The 23595-nt window shown below is 41.7% G+C and overlaps 1 protein-coding gene and 1 long non-coding RNA gene across 4 annotated transcripts in view; one reads left to right on the top strand and one right to left on the bottom strand.

Annotated features, from left to right (window-relative positions):
* Positions 1-23595, bottom strand: part of CDC42BPG (CDC42 binding protein kinase gamma) — a 193137-nt gene that overhangs the window by 46795 nt on the left and 122747 nt on the right. For all 3 annotated transcript variants that reach the window (XM_077287754.1, XM_077287753.1, XM_077287755.1), the window contains 7 exons: positions 16410-16505; positions 15937-16085; positions 15265-15358; positions 14127-14327; positions 13747-13995; positions 10484-10563; positions 3729-3817 (listed from right to left, as the gene is read on the bottom strand). In XM_077287754.1, the coding sequence (XP_077143869.1) occupies positions 3729-3817; positions 10484-10563; positions 13747-13995; positions 14127-14327; positions 15265-15358; positions 15937-16085; positions 16410-16505 (958 nt within the window). The remainder of the gene's footprint in view (positions 1-3728; positions 3818-10483; positions 10564-13746; positions 13996-14126; positions 14328-15264; positions 15359-15936; positions 16086-16409; positions 16506-23595) is intronic.
* Positions 9964-16401, top strand: LOC143806820 (uncharacterized). Its single transcript, XR_013221566.1, has 3 exons — positions 9964-10103; positions 11126-11243; positions 16236-16401. It is a non-coding gene; the product is annotated as an uncharacterized LOC143806820 (long non-coding RNA).

Below are 23595 nucleotides of genomic sequence, written 5' to 3'. Positions count from 1 at the left end.
GCCCAGTTTGTCCTGAGTATGCTGGTACCCCATATGTGGGGGTAAACCACTGTTTGGGCGAACGTCGGGGCTCAGAAGGGAGGAAGCACCATTTGACTTTTTGAACGCAAGATTGGCTGGAATCAATGGTGGCGCCATGTTGCGTTTGGAGACCCCTGATGTGCCTAAACAGTGGAAACCCCTCAATTCTAACTCCAACACTAACCCCAACACACCCCAAACCCTAATCCCAACTCTAGATATAACCCTAACCCCAACACAACCCTAACCCCAACACACCCCTAACCCTAACCACAAGCCTAATCTTAACCCTATTTCCAACCCTAGCCCTAATTCCAACCCTAACCCTAAGGCTATGTGCCCACATTGCGGATTCGTGTAAGATTTTTCAACAACCATTTTTGAAAAATCCGCAGGTAAAAGGCACTGAGTTTTACCTGCGCATTTACCGCGGTTTTCCAGTGTTTTTTGTGCGGATTTCACCTGCGGATTCCTATTGAGGAGCAGGTGTAAAACGGAATCCGCACAAAGAATTGACATGCTGCGGAAAATACAACACAGCGTTTCCGCGCGGTATTTTCCGTACCATGGGCACAGCGGATTTGGTTTTCAGTAGGTTTACATGGTACTGTAAACCTGATGGAAAACTGCTACGAATCCGCAGCGGCCAATCCGCTGCGGATCCACAGCCAAATCCGCACCATGTGTGCACATAGTCTAATCTAACCCGAACTCTAGTTCTAACCCTAATTCTAACCCTAGCCCTAACCCTAGTGGGGGGGGGGGGGAAGAAAAAAAAATATATTTTCTTTATTTTTATTATTGTCCCTACCTACGGGGGTGATAAAGGGGGGGTTCATTTACTGTTTTTTTATTTTGATCACTGTGATAGGTTTTATCACAGTGATCAAAATGTACTTGGAACGAATCTTCCAGCCGGCAGATTCGGCGGGCGCACTGCGCATGCGCCCGCCATTTTGGAAGATGGCGCCCATGAAGACGGACGGACACCGCGAGGCTCGGTAAGTATGAGGGGGGGGATTGGAGCACGGGGGGGGGGGGGATCGGAGCACGGGGGGGTGGATCGAAGCACGGGGGGGTGGATAGGAGGACGGGGGAGCGGACAGGAGGACGGAGGGGAGCGGGCCACAGTGCGGGGCAGAAAGGAAGAATGGGGAGGCGATCGGTGGCGGTGGGGGGGCAGATTAGGTTTTCCAGCCATGGCCGATGATATTGCATCCCCCCCCCCCCCCGGGATGAAGTACCACTCCCCCTGTCCCTGCAGATCGGGTGAAATTGGAGTTAACCCTTTCACCCGATCATTCCATGACGCCACATAGGCGTCTCAGGTCGGATTGGCACCGACTTTCATTACGCCTACGTGGCGTCAAAGGTCGGGAAGGGGTTAAATAAAGTTTAAGGCCGTATTCACTATTTTACATCAGTATTTGTAAGTTAAAATCAGGAGTGAAACAATTGGAGAAAAAGTATAAGGGTATGTGTCGACGGTCAGTAATCAGCAGCGCTTTGGACGCAGCACATGTCCGCTGAGTCCAAAGCGCTGCCGGTTTCTGAACGCAGGTGAAATTGCTTATGCTCATTGAACCGTGCGGAATCACCGTGTCCAATACATTGTACGGATGAAAGACCAGAGTCTCCGCAAGATAAATTGACATGCTGCGGTCTGGAAAGACGCACCGTATGTCCATCTCCGTAGGTAATCCGCGGGTGTCAGTAGACGCCTAGTGGGCATGGAATTTCTTGAAATTCCATCCACTATGCTGTAGCATCTGGACGCTGCGGGTTGGACGCTGCACAAGTACACAGTGTCCAACCTGCAGCGCTTACAGACAGTGGGTACATACCCTAATAGAAACAAGTTACCACTTCAGTATTTGTAAGCCAAAACCAGGAGTGGGTGAAAAAAACAGATGTAAAATACTGACCAAATACTGAACGTGGCCCAATACACCCGCTGAGCCTTAAGAGATTGATAACGTTAACATTTATGTCTGTCTTTCTAAGAAAATACCAAAACTAAACACTGACTTTATTTTACATTTTTATAACCATTTAAAAAAAAAAACTGAAATCTTACTTTTTTATTGTTAATCTGACCACTAAGCTTATGCTCCTTCCTGTTCTACACTGTGTTCCAAATTATTATGCAAATTGGATTTAAGTGTCAAAGATTTAATCATTTTGTTTTTCAAATAAACTCGTGGATGGTATTGTGTCTCAGGGCTCAATGGATCACTGAAATCAATCTTAAACACATGTGATATTTAGTTTTCCAGGTGATTCTAATTAAAGGAAAACTACTTAAAAATGATGTTCCACATTATTAAGCAGGCCACAGGTTTCAAGCAATATGGGAAATAAAAAGGATCTCTCTGCTGCTGAAAAGTGTTAAATAGTGCAATGCCTTGGACAAGGTATGAAAACATTAGATATTTCACGAAAATTTAGGAGTGATCATCATACTATGAAGAGATTTATGACTGAAACAGAGTTCATGCAGATAAAGGCATATTGAGGAAGGTTTCTGCCAGACAAATTCATTGAATTAAGAGAGCAGCTGCCAAAATACCATTACAAAGCAGCAAAAAGTTATTTGAAGTTGCTGGTGCCTCTGGAGTCCCTCAAACCTCAAGGGGTAGGATTCTTCAAAGGCTTGCTTTGGTGCATAAACCTACTATTCGGCCACCCCTAAAAAGTGATCACAAGCAGAAATGGTTGCAGTGGGCCCAGACATACATGAAGACTATTTTTCAAGCAGTCTTGTTTACTGATGAGTGTCGAGCAACCCTGGATGGTCCAGATGGAAGGAGTAGTGGATGGTTGGTGGATGGCCACCATGTCCCAACAAGGCTGCAACGTCAGCAAGGAGGTTGAGGAGTCATGTTTTGGTCTGGAACAGCTGGTAGGGCCCTTTAAGGTTCCTGAAGGTGTGAAAATAACCTCTGCAAAGTATATAGAGTTTCTGACTGACAACTTTCTTCCATGGTATAAAAAGCAGAAACGTGCCTTCAGGAGCAGAAGCATCTTCATGCATGACAATGCCCCATCTCATGCTGCAAAGAATCCCTCTGAGTCATTGGCTGCTATGGGCATAAAGGGAGATAAACTCATGGTGTGGCCACCATCTTCCCCTGACCTCAACCCTATCGAGAACCTTTGGATTATCATCCAGCTAAAGATCTATGAGGGTGGGAGGCAGTTCACATCACAACAGCAGGTCTGGGAGGCTATTATGACTTCATGCAAAGAAACACAAGCAGAAACTCTGCAAAAACTCACAAGTTCAATGGATGCAAGAATTGTGAAGGTGATATCAAAGAAGGCTCCTATGGTAACATGTAACTTGGCCTGTTAGGATGTTTTGGAGTTAAATAGCTTTTTTGTTCAGTGAATGTGACCTCCTAATGCTGCAAATTCCACAAATGAGCATTTTCAGTTCTTTAAAACATATCAAATGTTTAGAAATTCTACTGTGCCTAATAATTTGGAACAGTGCATTTTAATTTTTATTCATTTTGGAGATTATACTGTTATCATTGGGAGGTTTCTTCAATAAAATTCGATGTATACTCTATCGGGTGATGACTTTTATTAGACTGATTGTCATTTGGACCGACCATTTAGAAAAATCAGAGAAAAATGTCATTTGCATAATAATTTGGAACATAGTGTATAGAGATCAGAAAATAAAAATGGCCTAGATTTACCTTGAATGGAGTCTTTTTCGTGCCCTTGTCTGTTTCCTGTGCCATTACTGACCATGGAGTTGAGTAGTGTACCTTTGTCCGATAATGGGCTATATCAATAGATCAATAGTAGGAAAAGGTAGAATTTTAAAACAGCACCACAATGAGTCATTAGAAGGAAAAAAATAATAAAACAAAGCATTGTCACATATTGCCTCTTATTTGTCATATGGATTGTAACAAATCTGATTATTAACACGGAGCAAATGATCAGTGAATGCAGTATTTTTTTTTTTATTTTTTTTTTAAGCTCTGGGTGGAATATATTCTGCTCACTATAAATAGGGTAAACCTGGAGGCACAGGGACCAAATTATCAACCGTGCATCCACTTAAGATAAGTAAAGGAAATAAAAAAAAAATAGAAAACAAAACATTTTTTAATGCTTTTCTTTAAAAATTTGAGATTAGTATTATTGTAAAGATAAACACCCTGAAGATTTAGTGTCATGCAAAACTGTTTTGATGCATTTTATTCTGCATGAAAAAATAATCCATGGCCAGAAAGCCGTAACGGAAAGTATTTGAGTTATATTTATTTCATACCTAACAGAAAAAAAATAATTTACATAATGCATGGGTTTGTTTGTTTTTGTTTTTTTTTCTTTTTTCTTTATTTAATGTACTTAAGGTACAAAATCACAAGGAGGAAGAAAAAAAAAAAAAAGATTTTAGAAACTAATTCCTTTTGCTTTTAGGCTATGTGCCCAAGTTCCGGATTTTTAGAGTTTCTTTTTTTAGCATTTTTGCAACTGTTTTCCGCTGCGAAAACGCTAAAAAAAACCTTACATTAAGCAGCCCATTAATTTAATGCATTCTGCAATTTTTGTGCCCATGCTGCGTTTTTTTTTCCACAGCGGAAAAAAAAATGCAGCATGTTCATTCATTTTGTGGAAAATCCGCAGTTTTCCCGCAATAGAATTGTATTGGGACAATTGTAAAAAAAAACGCTAAAAATCTGCAAAAAACACGTGAGAAATACGCGGAAAAAAACGCAAGTGGATTTCCTACGTAGGGAGTCCAGATTTTATCAGGAAAATTCTGCTTACTTTCTGTACGTGGGCACATAGCCTTACTGTAAAACACTTGCAGATCCAAGTGTAAAGGCCCCGTCACACATAGCGAGATCGCTAGCGAGATCGCTGCTGAGTCACAAGTTTTGTGACACAACAGCGACCTCAGTAGCGATCTCGCTATGTGTGACACGTACCAGCGACCCGGCCCCTGCTGCGAGATCGCTGGTCGTGTCGGAATGGCCTGGACCTTTTTTTGGTCGTTGAGGTCCCGCTGACATCGCTGAATCGGTGTGTGTGACACCGATCCAGCGATGTCTTCACTGGTAACCAGGGTAAACATCGGGTTACTAAGCGCAGGGCCGTGCTTAGTAACCCGATGTTTACCCTGGTTACCAGCGTAAATGTAAAAAAAAAAAAAAAAAACAGTACATACTCACCATCTGATGTCCGTCAGATCCCTTGCCGTCTGCTTCCTGCTCTGACTGAGTGCCGCCGTACAGTGAGAGCACAGCACAGCAGTGACGTCACCGCTGTGCTCTGCTCTCACTGTACGGCGGCACTCAGTCAGAGCAGGAAGCAGACGGCAAGGGATCTGACGGACATCAGATGGTGAGTATGTACTGTTTGTTTTTTTTGGTAACCAGGGTAAACATCGGGTTACTAAGCGCGGCCCTGCGCTTAGTAACCCGATGTTTACCCTGGTTACCCGGGTGCTGCAGGGGGACTTCGGCATCGTTGAAGACAGTTTCAACGATGCCGAAGTCGTTCCCCTGATCGTTGGTCGCTGGAGAGAGCTGTCTGTGTGACAGCTCCCCAGCAACCACACAGCGACTTACCAACGATCACGGCCAGGTCGTATCGCTGGTCGTGATCGTTGGTAAATCACTATGTGTGACGGGGCCTAAGTGTGGATGAGACATAATCACTAATCATAATGAGGAGGGTGGGATTGTCAGGGGACGGGTTATCAATTAAAGAAGGGGACACAATGCAGACAATTTCTGCTGTTTAGTGTAGTAGTATGTGATGTTACCTGTGGTGTTGATATCTGTTAGGATATGTTCACACAGGGCGTTTTTCTGCATGGAAATGCAGGTGTTGGCAGGAAAACCGTTTGTTACATTTTATAGGCATTCATATAAATGGATGAAAAAAAGATGCAATACTACTGAAAGAATGGACATGCCGCAGACTTAAACGCATTGAGAATAAAATAAAAATCAGCATGTGGATGACATTTTGCAAATTACATCCATCATGCTCAAACTGTGAAACAGTTTTTTTTAACAAAACAAAAACCTGCTGCAAATACATTAAGCCTGAACAAACCCAAGCTTGCATTTGGGAGACAACCGTAAACACACTGGCTACTTTGGTATATTACAGGACCTTAGTAGGTCTGCTTAAAAATTTGACTGGTGTAAACATTTTCTGAATCAGCAAGATTTTACTATGCCTTGTTATTCTTTTTACTTTTTCATTTTCTATTTAAATCTGTGTACTGTTTCAAAAAAATATAATTTACCCAAAAACTACTAATGAAAAAGGGAAGGTATGGATATCCTGAGCAAAGGAACCACTCAGAACTACAATAGCATACTATTATATAACTTTACACACTGTTCAGTATTATACAGTACAATAGTGGAATAATAACACTGGCGCTCACCCAGAAATTAGCGATCCTCAGCTGCTGGAATCAACCAGGGTAGTGCCCCCCTGTATAACAATGTAGACCAGTGAAACCAATAGATGCCGCGCTTGAGGATACCAAAACAGATAACACCGATGTGGAAAACTTAGATACAAGAAATCCACAGAGCCTCCACGTGGATTCCCAGTAACAAAAACTCCCGCAAACAGTAGCAAGTGTTCACTCTGCCTACAAAATCTAAAGCTAGCCGCGCAATATGTCAGACTACTACTCAGGTGCCGAAACGCTCCAAAGCTAAAACAATAAAGAATAACCAAAGAATTCAGACCAACAGCAATACTCAAAAAATATTTAATTTAAGTGAGCATGTGTTATCAAACAGTGAAATATCTTTACTACAGAAGGGGCTGAAATTTGCACCTACATCTGCAATTAAGTTGTACATTTGTATGAAAAAATTTATACGCAACCTAGCTCTGAAAAAGTACTTCCTAAAGAAGGAGACAACAATCACTCGAAGTATGAACCAAACAACAAATGAATATATTCACACTACCCTGTCTAATCCTTCAAAGTTTACTCCTGCACAGGAATACTCGAATGCTTTCCGCACTTTTGACACATTGGTCACGGCGGATATTAGAAGAATGAGCGGTCAAAAATCAAAATCTATGCCCTGCAATCTATCCATTCAGGAAAGATTGGCAATAAGAGAGCTGCAGGAAAACAATGATATCTTAGTTCGACCAGCAGACAAGGGGGAGGGATAGTGATACTAAAACGGTGAATGTACCAGGAAGAGTCGATGAGACTCCTTAGTGATACAACTACGTAGCAAAAACTAAAATGCGATCCCACGACACACTTTGTGAAGAAATTGAACATCCTTTGTTCTAAAGGAAAATCTATGGGTATTTTAAACAGAAAAGAGTTTGAGTTTGTAATGAACCGCACTCCAAGCATAGCGTTGTTTTATCATATCCCAAAACTCCACAAAAACCCATCACACCCATCTGGAAGACCTATCATCTCTGGCATTAATAGCCTGACAGCAAATTTATCAAGGTACGTGGACGTCCACTTACAGAAGTGCATGTCTTTGGTAACGGCATACCTCAAAGATACAGACCATGTGCTACAAATTTTAGAAACAGTTAATTGGAAACCCAGTTTTATTTTAGGTACATTGGACATTAAATCCTTGTACACAGTAATTGACCAGGACAGGGGCTGTCAAGTAGCAGGCCACTACCTCCAATTGTTGGGTGTGTACACTGCAACCCTGACAGAGTTCATTCAGGACTGCATACAATTTATCCTCAAACACAACTATTTCCTATATGAAGAACAGTTCTTTTTGCAAAAGTGGGGCACCGCTATGGGGATGCGGTTTGCCCCCAGCTACGCTAACTTATATGTAGCCAAGTAGGAGGAGTCCAAAATCTTTGTAGCCGGTAAACTCCATGACAATCTGGTACTCTGGCGTCGATTCATCGATGATGTTTTGTTTATCTGGGAAGGATCACAACACGACCTTGAAGTGTTTATATCTAGTCTAAATATAAATGAATATGGTCTTGAGTTCACCCCAACTATAAGTACTACGAATGTAAATTTTTTGGACCTCAACATCTATATAGAGGGCAACCAATTATTCACGAAGTGCTATCGCAAAGAAGTGGATGCAAACAGCTTCATCCACATCACGAGTTGCCATCTCCCCGCCTGGCTCACAAATATCCCCAAGAGTCAATTTACACGAATCAAACGTAATTGTACCAAAGAGGAGGATTACCGTGTGGAGGCAGAATTCCTGTCACAGCAGTTTCTGGATAAAGGTTTTCTGAAACATCTGGTAGATCAAGCAAAACGTAACATGGAACATATACCAAGAAATGAGTTGGTATATCCCGTAAAAGCAACCACCCCGTACGAAGTCAAAATCAGGGAACAAATTAATCAACTTCCACTTATATCTCAGTTCCATACAGGCCACGAGCAATTTAGGAGAATAATAGCTAAACATTGGGCAGTTCTACAAGGGGACAAAACGGTGGGAGAATATCTACCTAGGGCCCCAAGGTTTATATACAAAAAAGCCCAATCCTTGGGCCACATCATAGCCCCCACTACCAGATTGGCCATTAATGATAGAAATAAGAGACCCAAATCTTCCCCACAACCGAATGCGGGTTTTGTACCATGTGGCAGTTGTTTTAGCTGCATTAACACCAATTTCAAGAAAGTAATACATACCTCATTCAAAGATGCAAGTGGAAAAAAGGAATTCATTATAAGGGATAAGATCTCATGCTTCTCTACAGGGGTCATCTATGTGATCCGATGCCCATGCGATAAATTGTATGTAAGGCGTACTAAGCAGTGTCTCATGACTCGACTAAAGGAGCATCTGAAGAATATCCAGAAAGGCCACTTAGGACATCCCCTGTCCCGGCATTTCCTAATGAAACATAATAAATCAACCAAGGGAATATTTTTCACTGGCATCCAAGGGGTGCACCAGAACCCCAGGGGCGGCGATTACATTAAAAGTATGTCCAGGGCAGAGACGCAATGGATATTCAGCCTGGACAGCCTGGCCCCAAAGGGCTTAAACCATGAGGTGGAATCATTCGCATTTTGATCTACATAGGTTACCACTGCCCAAAGATAAAGTGGCAAATCAGCAATTAGGCAGAATACCGGAGAATAGGGTAGGGAAGACGTGTCCATAGATATCAATGGGAGCCATATAAAACAAATAACATAAGTTTTAGAGAAAAGGTCCCTCTTGTGAGGAGACTCTTCAGGGTGATATTTTGTGAGGTGTATCTCATAATATTAGTTTTCTTGGAGGGGTTTCTATGGTGTGGGTTTTTTAGAGGGTAATTTTTGAAAGATTTTTGAGACACCTTTCAAGAAAATGCTTAGTAGGAAGAATAATAATAAAAGAAACAACTTTCATCATAGTATATCCATTTCTCAGGCATCACTGAGAGTCTTTTAAATCGATTTCATGCGTTTTAGTGGTATTTTTATTTTAATATTTTTAATATGTGTAATATTTGTAAGACGTATTTTTTATATACTGTGTTCCCAAATAAAAGTATGATTTTAATGTACATACACATATACATATTGAATCACCCAGATATTAATCCAGCACATTAAGAGAGGCACTCATCTGTTCTGTCTTATTAAAACAGACTAAAATATACATGCATTTTACTCCTAGGCAATTTTGGGTGCTGCTGTAAAAATACAGTAACGGTATGGATGTCTTACCATGGGTTAAGAAACCTGGGGTTAAATAGGGGGCGGTGCGCATCGATGGCTAGACACTATATAAGATAAGGTGAGCCAGGGGAACGGTAACCCTGAGGAAGAAGAGCGTTGCTCTTCGAAACGCGTTGGTTTTTCCCTCTTCCCCTTTTTTGAGCGTTCTAGCGCTCCTTACTGCAGGTGACGTCACTAGGTAGGAGGAGCCTATCGGCCATCTTGTTTTTGCATGCGGTATCCAGGGAACACTACCGGCCGGGGCTTCCCTGGGTTTATACTGCACTCCGCTATCTGACACGCGCCACGTCGAAGCCCCGGGTGCACCTACCAGGCGGGTGAACACATACTCAGCCCGGGCCCATACTCAGCTGCAACAATCTCATAAGAGGTAAGCGGAGGGTTATCGGCACCTGAGTAGTAGTCTGACATATTGCGCAGCTAGCTTTAGATTTTGTTTGCAGAGTGAACACTTGCTACTGTTTGCAGGAGTTTTTGTTACTGGGAATCCACGTGGAGGCTCTGTGGATTTCTTGTATCTAAGTTTTCCACATCGGTGCTATCTGTTTTGGTATCCTCAAGCGCGGCATCTATTGGTTTCACTGGTATACAGTACAATAATTAATATTATATATATATATATATATATATATATATATATATATATATATATATATATATATATATATATATATATATATCTCTGCAGCTACATTTTGAGGCAAAGTTTATAAAGTACAGCTTGTTGTCACTTTTCTGTAATGCACATACCAGCTGGATGTAAATGTAAATCCCACAAACGGAAGTAGATGTGCTGCAAAACCATTGTGATTATTAGGAGGCAAGGTTTCCTAGGAGTAAACATACCATAAATGAAAAAAAACAAAAGCAAAGAAAAACAACCAATACTGTAAAAACAACAAAATTCTTATTCCCAGAGGTTTTCTCAACATCATTAATGGCTAAAATAGCAAAGTGATTGTAAGAATCAGCAACTTTACAGTTTACTTTTATTAAAAATCCTTTCTGTTCTCAAGAATGGAGGGATATTTAATTGTAAAGTTTAGTAACCACCTCAGCAGTCTACCAGTGGTGGTCAGTGTCCAAAGCTTACAATCCTTTTGATATATAACAAGCGATTTGGATCACTAGATCCGGCCGGCTTTAATATATCTACGCTCCTCTGATTCTACAGAGTTAAAAGCTGCCTCTGCTTGCAACAGTGGAAAGCGCACAGTTCCGGCCAGCAGTGCAATAATACTGCTGGTCCAGGCTGTCAATCAGTAGCAAATTGCCCCCTGACAAGCAGGAAGCAGGGAGCAAGGTGCTCCCGATATGGATTCTGTGACAGCGTTTTGAAATGAAAATGAAATTTTCCACATGTCATACAATATGGTGCTTGTTACATTGCAGATACACCAATTTTCTATGGAGAGACAGCCAAAGCAAAGCAGTTCTGCATCGAGAGGACCCCTCAAAATAACCCAACCACATCTAGACCTACAAAACCCCCTTCAAATAAGACCGAGAGGTATAATTACGGTTAACAGTAGCAACACGTGAACTTCAAAACATCAAGTCAGATGCATTTTCCATGGTATTCAAGATGGAAAATGAAATGCTAGGTGAAATGCCGAGAGACAAAGAAAACCCTATATTAAGGCTATGTGCACACTTTGCGGGGTCCTCTGCGGGTTCTCCAGCAGCGGATTTGATAAATCTGCAGGGCAAAACCGCTGCGGTTATCCCTGCAGATTTATCGCGGTTTGTTTTGCGGTTTCCGCTGCGGGTTTACTCCTATACTATTGATGCTGCATATGCAGCAATATGCAGCATCAATAGTAATGTTAAAAATAATAAAAAATGGTTATACTCACCCTCTGACGTCCCGATCTCCTCGGCGCTGCACGCGGCGGTCCGGTTCCAAAGATGCTGTGCGAGAAGGACCTTCGTGACGTCATGGTCATGTGACCGCGACGTCATCTCAGGCCCTGCTCGCACAGCAACCCTGCAATCGGACGGCCGCGTGCAGCGCTGAGAGGTGAGTATATCATTTTTTATTTTAATTCTTTTTTTTTTTTACACTAATATGGTTCCCAGGGCCTGGAGGAGACTCTCCTCCCCTCCACCCCGGGTACCATCTGCACATTATCCGCTTACTTCCCGCATCGTGGGCACAGCCTCATGCGGGAAGTAAGCGGATCAATGCTTTCCTATGTGTGCAGAATGGCAGCGATTCTGCACAAAGAAGTGACATGCTGCGGAATGTAAACCGCTGCGTTTCTGCGCGGTTTTTCCCGCAGCATGTGCACAGCGGATTGCGGTTTCCATAGGGTTTACATGTAACTGTAAACGCAATGGAAACTGCTGCGGACCCGCAGCTGTAGAAACGCTGCGGATCCGCGGTAAAACCCGCAAAGTGTGAACATGGCCTAAGGGTTACCAATCTATCCCAAGAAGAGGTGCGAAACTGGCTAAATTAGATTAAAATAGATAAATCTCCTGGTCGGAATGGCATACACCCATGAGAACTAAGTAATGTAATAGACAAACCTTTATTTCTTATATTTATGGACTCTATAGCGACGGGGGTCTGTTCCACAAGTCTGGCGCATAGCAAACGTGGTACCAATATTCAAAAAGGGCTCCAAAAGTGAACCTGGAAATTATAGGCCAGTAAGTCTAACTTCTATTGTTGGTAAAATATTTGAACGATTTCTGAGGGTTGTTATTCCGGACTATCTCAATGAGAATAACTGTTTAACTCCATATCAGCATGGGTTTATAAGGAATCGCTTCTGTCAAACCAATCTAATCAGTTTTTATGAAGAGGTAAGCTATAGACTGGACGAAGGGGAGTCATTGGACGTGGTATATCTTGATTTTTCCAAAGCGTCTGATACCTTGCCACACAAGAGGTTGGTACACAAAATGAGAATGCTAGGTAGGTCTGCGGGGAAAATGTGTGTAAATGGGTAAGTAACTGGCTTAGTGATAGAAAGCAGAGGGTGGTTATAAATGGTATATTCTCTAACTGGGTCGCTGTGACCAGTGGGGTACCGCAGGGGTTGGTGTTGGGACCTATTCTCACCAACATATTTATTAACGATCTGGTAGAAGGTTTACACAGTAAAATATTGATATTTGCAGATTATACAAAACTATGTAAAGCAGTCAATACAGTAGAAGATAGTATTCTGCTACAGATGGGATCTGGATAAGTTGGAAACGTGGGCCGAGAGGTGGCAGATGCGGTTTAACAATGATAAATGTAAAGTTATACGCATGGGTAGAAGGAATCAATATCACCATTACACACTGAACGGGAAACCACTGGGTAAATCTGACATGGAGCCAGTGCCAGGCAGCAGCTGCCAAGGCAAACAGGATCATGGGGTGCATTAAAAGAGGTCTGGATACACATGATGAGAGCATTATACTGCCTCTGTACAAATCCCTGGTTAGATCGCACATGGAGTACTGTGTACAGTTTTGGGCACTGGTGCTCAGGAAGGATATAATAGAACTAGAGCGAGTACAAATGAGGGCAGCAAAATTAATAAAGGGGATGGGGGAACTACAATAGAGAGATGAGCAAAATTAGGATTATTTATTCTAGAAAAAAGATGACTGAGGGGCGATCTAAGCCATGTATAAGTATATAAGGGCACAATACAAACATCTCTCCGAGGATCTGTTTATACCAAGGAAGGTGACGGTCACAAGGGGGCATTCTATGCGTCCGGAAGAGAGAAAGTTTTTTTCACCAACATAGAAGAGGATTCTTTACTGTTAGGGCAGTGAGAATCTGGAATGCCTTGCCTGAAGAGGTGGTGATGGCAAACTCAGTCGAGGGGTTCAAGAGAGGCTTGATGTCTTTCTGGAGCATAAGAATATTGTATATTACAGTTATTAGGTTCTTTAGAAGTAAATACGGAAGATCTGGGGATTTATTCTGACGGAATATAGGCTGAACTGTAAGACAAATGTCTTTTTTCGGCCTTACTAACTATGTTACTATGTATCACACCTACCGAATGTTTTAAAGATTCATCATCCACATCAAAATTGGAAGTGTCTGCCGGACTGTCCACCTCAGGGATATAAGGTGGAGTAGCTGTATGAATATTTTCCCAGTCTACTCCACTAAAGAATGGATGCCTCTTGAAGTCATCAACACCACCCCTTCCCAGACGATTCTCTTGTCGGCAGATAAGGCTTTTGATGAGATCCTTTGCATTGTCAGATACATCAGTAATCTCAGATGGGAACTGTAGATGAACCTGCACCAATAGTGTAAACAATTAGACAAGTGGTTAAGGGGAAGAACACCCAAAACACAAGATGTATACATGATAGAATATACACAACGTATGGAGTAGTGTATGAAAGAACATATTAATATTCACTTTACCTCGTGATTCATTATTTTTCCGTACGTTTCTACTAGGGATTCGGCATAGAAAGGAGTCTCTCCAAAGAGAATTTCATACATGGAGACTCCAAGTGACCACCAGTCACACTCTGTCCCATACTTGCCCTTGCCATCCTCCATGGCTTGGAGAATTTCAGGTGAAATGTAATCTGGGGTGCCGACGGCAACTGATGACTCCACCTGAAAGGAGATAAAAAAAAAAAAAAATGGCTTATTGGTATGTACCATCTTTCACTATAAATGAAGCACAACCTTAAAGCTTTAATTATAGAAGTAATTAATATTTACGGTTTAGTCCTGTTGGGACTAGGATCAAAGTTATATGTGCACAGCGTTACAATCCTGGGAGTTGTGAGAAGGTTGGAAAACACTCTGTTAATCAACTCTTCCAAAGGATACTTACTATGAGACAAGCTCATAGCCACACCAGTGATAAAGAAAAGGAGAAATAGGTTTTAGTCTGCATTGCCAAAACATTTTCTGAATAATTAAAAGTTCACCAACTGTTGAGTGCTCCATCGATCAGTAAGCATTAGAAACTTCCAGTCTGAAAAGACATTTGGTTGTGGCAGGGAAATATCATGACCGAAAATGGTAATGGAGAAGCCCCCCTGTGCTGTCACTAAATGGCTGAAAACTTTTCTTGGAACTGTCAGTCATAAGTTTCGGCTCCATGTTTTCAACACTAGGTGGAAGCATAGACTGACAAATGCATGGATGGCAGGGTGCAAAACCAGGTCATCAGAGCTTATTTTATATTTTCCTACAAACTGGGCTTTTTCAGCAACATATCACACACTTAAAAAGTATTAAAAAATTATTTTTTTTTATTTTTTTTGTAAACTCTGGAATGGTAGCTACTACTTCTATTAACCCAGCCTGGATGTTTTCTGCTCATCTTCCCCTAATTTTCTCTCATTTGCTTAATACTCAGTTTTGCCTTGTCCGATAGCTTTTGCACCCATGGATTACATGATGGCTAACTGGCGACAGTTCAAGCGGTGGAACCATATCTAGACTATGCACCTCTGAAAAGAGACCTTTATTAACTTTATTCTAAGTACGATATTTTTAAGTCGTTATTGGCAATGTCTTCAGCTACAGTCTGTAGAATTACCATGCCATCTGGACGCATTTTCAAACAAGATCCAAAGTCAGCGAGTCGGATGTGGCCTTTCAGGTCAATCAGAATATTATCTGGTTTTATATCTCTGTGGGGATAAAAACATTTTTTAGTATCCATTTTTTGCATGAAATATTCGATAATACATGAATAGTAGTGATGAGCAAACGTGCTGGGATAAGGTGTTATCGGAGCATGCTTGTGTGCTAACCGAGTGTCTTCGGCGTGCTCGAAAACTATATTCAACAAACAGGTAATCCCTGCATGTGTTGTACAGTAGCTGTCGAACAGCTGAGAGACATGCAGCCGTGGGGACTCAAACATATTTTTCGAGCATGTCGAAGTCACTTGCTTAGCACCCGACTACATCCGAGCACGTTCCCTCATCTCTAATGTATTTGACCTAATTTTAAGAACACCTCGTTTCAGTAACTGTTGTTGAAGCAAATAACCCCATTTCAAAACATTTAGGTGACCAAACATTCTTTCACAAATCACTGAATTCTATAGTCAAGTAATATTTTATAGCTTAGATCACACCCATGAAAAGGCAAATAATATTTCATTTCAGCAGAAGGATCGTAGACATTGGGCATGGAATATACTTGACAAATAGTTTAGGATAAACTTCTGTACTAATTCATGATTTCTTCGGGAGTTTCTCACCTGTGAACATAGTGCAGTTGATGCACTGAATCTATTGCTAGTACCATTTCCGCCAAGTAAAATCGAGCCATTTCTTCTGGTAGTCGGTCTTCAAACTTGCTAAGTAGAGTCAGCAGATCTCCTCCAACATAATACTCCATCACCAGATACTGTGGAGAACATTCATATTAGATTAAAACATATTTTATACATCTCTAAATAAATTAGTTATTTTTGTAAAATAAGTACTGCGAGGTTTTCTTCCAGTCTATTGGAGATGGCAATTTATAAATCTGAGACTGTATCTGATTGTTCTCTAGGTGCTCACAGATCAACAGACAAGTCCTATCTCTCAACATACAGACACCACTAAAAAGGCAGGACCCGGCAGACCACAGCAAATAGCTGCAAGTTTCCAAATAGAATGTTTCATACTTTGCCGGTAACATGGCTATAAGAATAAAGATTTTAGAACGAAGCCGAGAAGTTCTTACCAAGTAGTTTTCATCATGAAATGCATAATGCAAGGTGGGGATCCACTGAGTTTCTGCTTTCACCAAGACATCTCTTTCTTCCCGAAAACAAGCAGTCTGGAAAAAAAATATGAAATTGAGAAAAAATAATAATAAAAACATTGACATCTTTATGAATCACAGAAAGATAAGTATAAAAGTTTGAAAAATAAAACTTATTATTTTTACAAAACATTTTGATAGATAATTTCCACATTCTGACAAGTATGTTGTGTTTGGGGGAAGTTCCTCTAATATTCCCGCATATTAATGGTTATATTCTTACCTGCCAACAGTTCCACTAAGTGTTGCAAAAGAGGTGTTTTGTGAAACCACTCTCCAAAGTGTTTAACTTGGGGACAAGGCCCAAATGTCTATAATTTTGGATTGTAAATGTTGGGAAACTGGTATTTTATTAATACGTGCATCGTCAACGTACAGCAGATTTACATATTGAACACAACCAACTCATACAGAACTCCTTTTTTCCTTCCCATTTCATCCTAAGATATGTAACAAAGCTTTAAAAAACATGAGCAATGCGACAAAACACATCACTGAGCCTTATATTTCAATATTCCCACATATGCCACATATACACTCTTTGGCAAACAGTCAGCGGTATACTCATGTACAGAGTAGATATAAAAAAATATTGTTCATGTGACTATTCTTATAAGCATTCACATTTCTATTCATGTAAAATATGTCGGGCTAGGAATAACAAGACAACAATTTTTTAGAGGTCCATATTTTTCCTGGTTAAAAGGGGACTGTGCAAAGTTTCTGAGATGAACCGATCAACAACAGATCCTTAGCATCTGCCAGTGTATTCTCCTTGTGTTCCTAAAGAGTCGTCTTCCATAATCCAAATTTCCTAAGATGTGATATTTAGGAGGTCGTCACAAATCCTACCTCCTTTTTCAACTTAACCACATCTGTTTTGTGAAAATATATAGAGCTGATAGAAGACTACAGTGTTCTGGAGATGAACATTTTTACCTATATGCAACCCCTGGTATTCCTAAACTCCCAATTGAGTTCCAAAGAAAACAGTAAATGCAAAACCGTTACCCTTAAAAAGGGGTATTCCCGTCTCCAAGATTTTATCTTAAGATGTAGTAGGTGCAATTATATTAGCAAATACCTCCAAATAGTAAGGTATTATAGTTTTTCTGATTCACGGTGTCCATTGCCTCATGTGCAGACATTGCAAGACCTTAGGTATCCATAGTTACAACCACTGATATACTGACAGTTAGCTAGTTGCTGTAGTCTTAACCATGGATACCTAAGGTCCTGCAATGCCTGCACATGAGGAAAGAGACAATGGCGAATCAGAAAAACTATACTACATTTCTAATTGTAGGTATTTGTTAATGTATTATTACACCTACTACATATTGGGATAGAATATCGGAGATGGGAATACCCCTTTAAGCCTCATCCAGAAGTCTGGGGTGTTTGCTGGAAATCTGTCCACTTTTTTCATTGACGAAAAAAAAACAGTGTGCTAGATCAGATTTTCACCACAGTTTGACAACTGTGTAATTTGTATAGCCAGCAATTATTTTTTTTCATAAAATATAGATGCATTTGTGTGATAACAAACAAAAAGTGCCTCTTTATGAGCCAATTGTTTCTATGTTCTATGTTCATAGAATCGCTTGGTTGCAGTCCCAGCGGCTTCAGCCCTGATATCTACACACTGCAGTTTTCTTTTTTTCTTTTTCTGTTGAGCTATTGCTACTCTAATACAGCCTTACAATTATGTGAAGAAAAAAAAATCAGTTTAAAAAAAGGGCCAATTTTTTATTATACTAAGTGCATATAATTGCGGAGGGTAATTCTTTTTTTGCAATTGGATTTCATAAAAAGCTTTACACCAATTACTTCTATATCCTCTGTGGTGCTGACTGCAGAATGAGTTAACTCAAAATCCATCAGTAAGCCCACTATGATGGTCTTACAGAGCTTGTAAATCTTTTCTGTCTTGTTGAGCTCCTCCCAGTGGATTTATGACCACAGACCATATCAATGGTGCAATATTTCTCAACAAAACCTAATTGTAAAAATGATTTTTAGCTTAAGCTTTATATCATCTTTGTGGATCGCCCCGTCTGGGCCGTGGGGTACTCGGTACCGGGTTCTGCTGTTCACAGGGGGATGTCACGGTGGCTGACCCGGTCCGTGGCCCTGGGAAAGGTCTTTAAAGGGATGTTTATGTTCGTGACGCCACCTGTGGTATTCGGTCAGGGTGACCGACGCTGCTTTAAGGGGTCTGCTGGGGTGATGCTATGGCAGCTAGATGGTATACCTTCCCACAGGTGAAGTATGTCCCCAGGGCTTCCCAGTGTGTGGGTGGTGGATGGTAAATGGTGCAGTGAAGAACGAGGACACAAGGTTGCAGTCTCTTTACCTTTACTGAAGACTTCAGCAGCCACAGTCTAGGGCACCAGACCACAAGGTAGGCAGAGTCCGGCCGGTTTGGAGGCAAGTCCGGAGTCCCCTTTGTCCAGGTGGAAATCAGTAGCCTTCCCTTGCGCTGCAGTGGTGTAGTCCCTTACTGCCTATGACCTCAGGTCATTCATCCTTATGTTTATAGCCTTTTCACTAGGCACTGCTCCTAATAGCCAGTTTCCTACTCCACACTGATGAGGGGCAAATACCCCGAAACAGCTGTCTGTGGATGGATACCATGTTTTGGCATAGGTGGTTTTCCTTTATTGGATGCTGCCCTTCCCGTGGTTGTTCCATCCCGGTGAAAGACCTGGCTATTCATTGCTTGCGTTGAGAAACACGTGATGGTGTCTCCGCGGCTTTTCTACATGCATTTGCATATTTCCCTTAAGGGATGGGGGCAGTGTTCTGGATCACTGCGTTGAGAAACACGTGATGGTGTCTCCGCGGTGTTGGATGTTTTGATCTCCATGAGGTCATTCATCCTTATGTTTATGGTCTCTGAAATAAGGCATAGAGGTCCTTACTCCCTCGGTGTTCCGGCTACCGGGATTCTGCGCCTCAGAAGGGGGGCAGCCTGAGCAGGGCTGGTCTCCTTCTGGTATCCTCTCCTTTGCTTAGATTCCTTCACACTCGCTGCAATACAATTCTGCCTTTCAAAATGTGTCTTTCCGGGAGCTGCAGCTCTGAAGGCATGCACAGCTCCGTTGACCCTCTGTCCTCCTCAGACTAGTGTCTGGAACGTTATCCTAACTTCTGTCTGGAACTGACTAACGTTCCCTACAGACTACCAGTTATATATATGTGGGGTGTGACCTAATAAATAGAAGCAGAAGCTCCCCCTGGTGGCCTGGAGTGTGAAGTGTGTTGCATGTTTGTGATACCTGGATGCAGTTATCCTTCTTTGCCTCAAAACGTATCATTACTCTCCCTGGGAGGAAAGCAATACCACTGCGACGACCAGGAACCTGGGGCGCTGCACTTGCTTTTTTTATTGGAGTGCCCTTTTCACAGCTCATCCTTTCTATGGCATCCGTGCTCAGCTTTGAGGGAGCGCTCAGGGAGGATTCATGCGCTCTAGTCTTGTGAGCTGCACACCTTCTGGGAAGGATCATCGTGTATAGGCGATCTGTGAGGGGCCAAGGATCCAGACACTCATTGATCATCTGCTTTCAATTAAAAGGGCACTCAAATACAATGTAATATAATATTTGTGTGAAATAGTTGTGTGAAACAACTGAAATTATGTCTTATATTCTAGGTTCTTCAAAGTAGCCACCTTTTACTTTGATGACTGCTTTGCACACTCTTGGCATTCTCTTGATGAGCTTCAAAAGGTAGTCACCGGGAATGGTTTTCACTTCACAGGTGTGCCCTGTGTGGTGCAGTGACCAATCTTACAGCCAGGGGGCGCTGTGTGCGCGCTGCAGGATGCGCTTGGATGTATAACTCTGGTGGTGAGACAAAGTCCGGTAGGATTATAAATGACCGGTATGCGTGTCGCAGAGGAAGACACTCTGTGCTGCCAGTCTAAAGTTATGTTATGTTGTGTTCTGGGACCTGTAGTCTCACAAGTAATTGTGTAGTTCTAATGGGAGACTGGCAGGGCTAGTTATGAGAGATGGGAGGGTCAAACTAGCCACACCCACCCACACTCCCACCCAGGGGAGTGGTTACAGGTATGTAATGTTACCAGGATGTGAGTCACATGGTTCCTGTAGGTTCAGAGTGTATAGATCTGTGTGGACCATGTGCAAGGTCCTGGACGGTCGGTGTTGGAAGCTCCTGTGAGTGGAGTCTTCCTGGAAGCACCTGAGACTGTGGACCTAGTGGACGGTCAGTGTTGGAGTCTCCCGGCAGTGGAGATGTCCTGGAAGCACTGAAGAGAGCGAGTCCTGCTATTGGATTGTCCTGGAGTGGGCTGGAGTCCTGGAAGCACTGCTGAGGCTATGGACTGAATGCTCAAGGGTGTTGGATTGTCCTGGGATGGACTGGAGTCCTGCAAGCACCTGGTAAGCTCATGGACTGATGGCCTGTGTGCTGGAGGGGCCTGTGATTGGACTTCCTGGAAGCGCATGGAGAGGCTGCATCTACAGAGCCTGAGACGGTTTCTGTGTTGGGGAAGCTAAAGTTCCTACTGTGGGTCTGGACTATCTGAGGTGCCCTGATCCCGAGGACGGTGATCCCAGTGAGGCAGTTTCCCTGTGAACCAGCACTGGCAGGAGTCTGTGTGGAGCCGAAGCTCCTGAGAGGTAACCCCTGGTATGGGAAAAAACCTGTAATATACGGCAGAGACGTATCTGCCATTGGAACAGACTGATGGTGGTTAATATGTTCCGATGATGCATACAATGAACTGTAATGAACTGTGCAGTCACTTGGTGACTGAAGAGACAAGGCGTGACTATTGAATGCTTTGTAAAGCCACATGTGTTAAAGTAACAGACTATGTATAACCTGGTGACGTGTAACCTGGCTTACGGTGCGGTTTATGACGCTTTAATAAACCGTAATGAACATAATTTGTGTGAGATATCGTGCCTGTATGCGTTATTCTCGTGCAAAGCGAGTGTTCCCCAAGACCCGAAGTAAGGGAAACACTACACCTGTCAGGTTTAATAAGTGGTATTTGTGGTGTTGGGACAATCAGTTGTGTTGTGCAGAAGTCTGGTGGATACACAGCTGATAGTCCTATTGAATAGACAGTTAGAATTTTTATTATGGCAAGAAAAAAGCAGCTAAGTAAAGAAAAATGAGGGGCCATCATTACTTTAAGAAATGAAGGTCAGTCAGTCCGAAAAAATTGGGAAAACTTTGAAAGTGTCCCCAAGTGCAGTGGCAAAAACCATCAAGCGCTACAAAGAAAGTGGCTCACATGAGGACCACCCCAGGAAAGGAAGACCAAGAGTCACCTCTGCATCTGAGGATAAGTTCATCCGAGTCACCAGCCTCAGAAATCGCAGGTTGTTAACTTTTTTGTTAAGTATATAATTCCACATGTGTTAATTCATAGTTTTGATGCCTTCAGTGTGATAGTACAATTTTCATAGTCATGAAAATCGAAAAAAAAATCTTTGAATGAGAAGGTGTGTGTGTGTGTGTGTGTGTGTGTGTGTGTGTGTGTGTGTGTGTGTGTGTGTGTGTGTAATATATGTGTGTGTGTAATATATATATATATTATATATTATATATATATATATATATATATATATATATATATATATATATATATATATATATATATATATATATATATATATATACACACACACACATATACATATACTCCACTCAAACCCAGACTCATAATCAACCAGGTAGTCAGGAACAATGTCCCCACCCCTATGCGCATAACTCCCAATAAGACCTATGTATATGAAGGAGGACAACGGGAGTATATATAGCAAAGTAACAAACTTTATTAGAAACACAATTAAAAACACACACATTTAAAAGACACCAAATGAAAATACCAGGAATCCATGTTATATCACAAGTTAACAGCCAACCATTGGCATATAGTAATATACAAAGAGAAGGTGTACAATAACTCCATGTGATCCTACTAAGTGGACCCAGTTACCATGAACCACCCCATAACCGCCTTAATATATCTTAGCCAATGCTATTTCTGATGTTTAGAGAAAGTGCCGGTCAGAGAACCTGATCCACAGTGAGGACTAACATGGAGAGTGCCCGGAGGAGCAATATAAGTACCAAGCCATCCGGCGTCAAAGAATCCCCCTCCCAAAGCACAATCTTACCCACATGGAGATCCCTGGATTGAGCGTCACCCCCATAGTTTTGATGCCTTCAGTGTGATAGTACAATTTTCAGTCATGAAAATAGAAAAAAAAAAAATCATTGAATGAGAAGGTGTGTGTGTGTGTGTGTGTGTGTGTGTGTGTGTGTGTGTGTGTGTGTGTGTGTGTGTGTGTGTGTAATATATATATATATATATATATATATATATATACACACATACATACATACATATATATATATATATATATATATATATATATATACACACATATATATATATATATATATATATATATATATATATATATATATATATATATATATATATATATATACATACACATATATACATATACATATACACATACATACATACACACTAGATGGTGGCCCGATTCTAACCAATTAGTGAAGCATAGTTCAAATCCCGCCTCAATTCGCGGCCGGACTGCGCCTGTCGCTGATTATCAGTGAAGCAAGGGACAGCTTCAGGTTTTTGAGGGCCCCGGGTGAAAGAGTCTCACAGCCCACAAAGCATATAACACAGCCCATGCAGTATATAACACAGCCCATGCAGTATATAACACAGCCCATGCAGTATATAACACAGCCCATGCAGTATATAACACAGCCCATGCAGTATATAACAATGTGGGCACCATATCGCTGTTAAAAAAATAATTAAAATAAAAAATAGTTATATACTCACCTTCCAGCGGCCCCCGGATCCAGCCCAGGCATTTAGCGATGCTCCTCATGACTCTCCGTTCCCAGTAATGCCTTGCGGCAATAACCCATGATGATGTAGCGGTCTCGCGAGACCGCTACGTCATCATGGGTCGTTGCCGCAATGCATTCTTGGGACCGGAGCGTTGCGAGGAGCGGGAAATGCTGCCGCCGGAAGGTGAGAAGATAATGATTTTTTTTATTATTATTATTTTTA

The sequence above is a fragment of the Ranitomeya variabilis genome, chromosome 2, assembly GCF_051348905.1.
Source record: "Ranitomeya variabilis isolate aRanVar5 chromosome 2, aRanVar5.hap1, whole genome shotgun sequence".
Classification (NCBI taxonomy): Eukaryota; Metazoa; Chordata; class Amphibia; order Anura; family Dendrobatidae; genus Ranitomeya; species Ranitomeya variabilis.
Note: the sequence above shows the minus strand (reverse complement) of the source record. Positions and strands in the feature narration are given on the sequence as shown.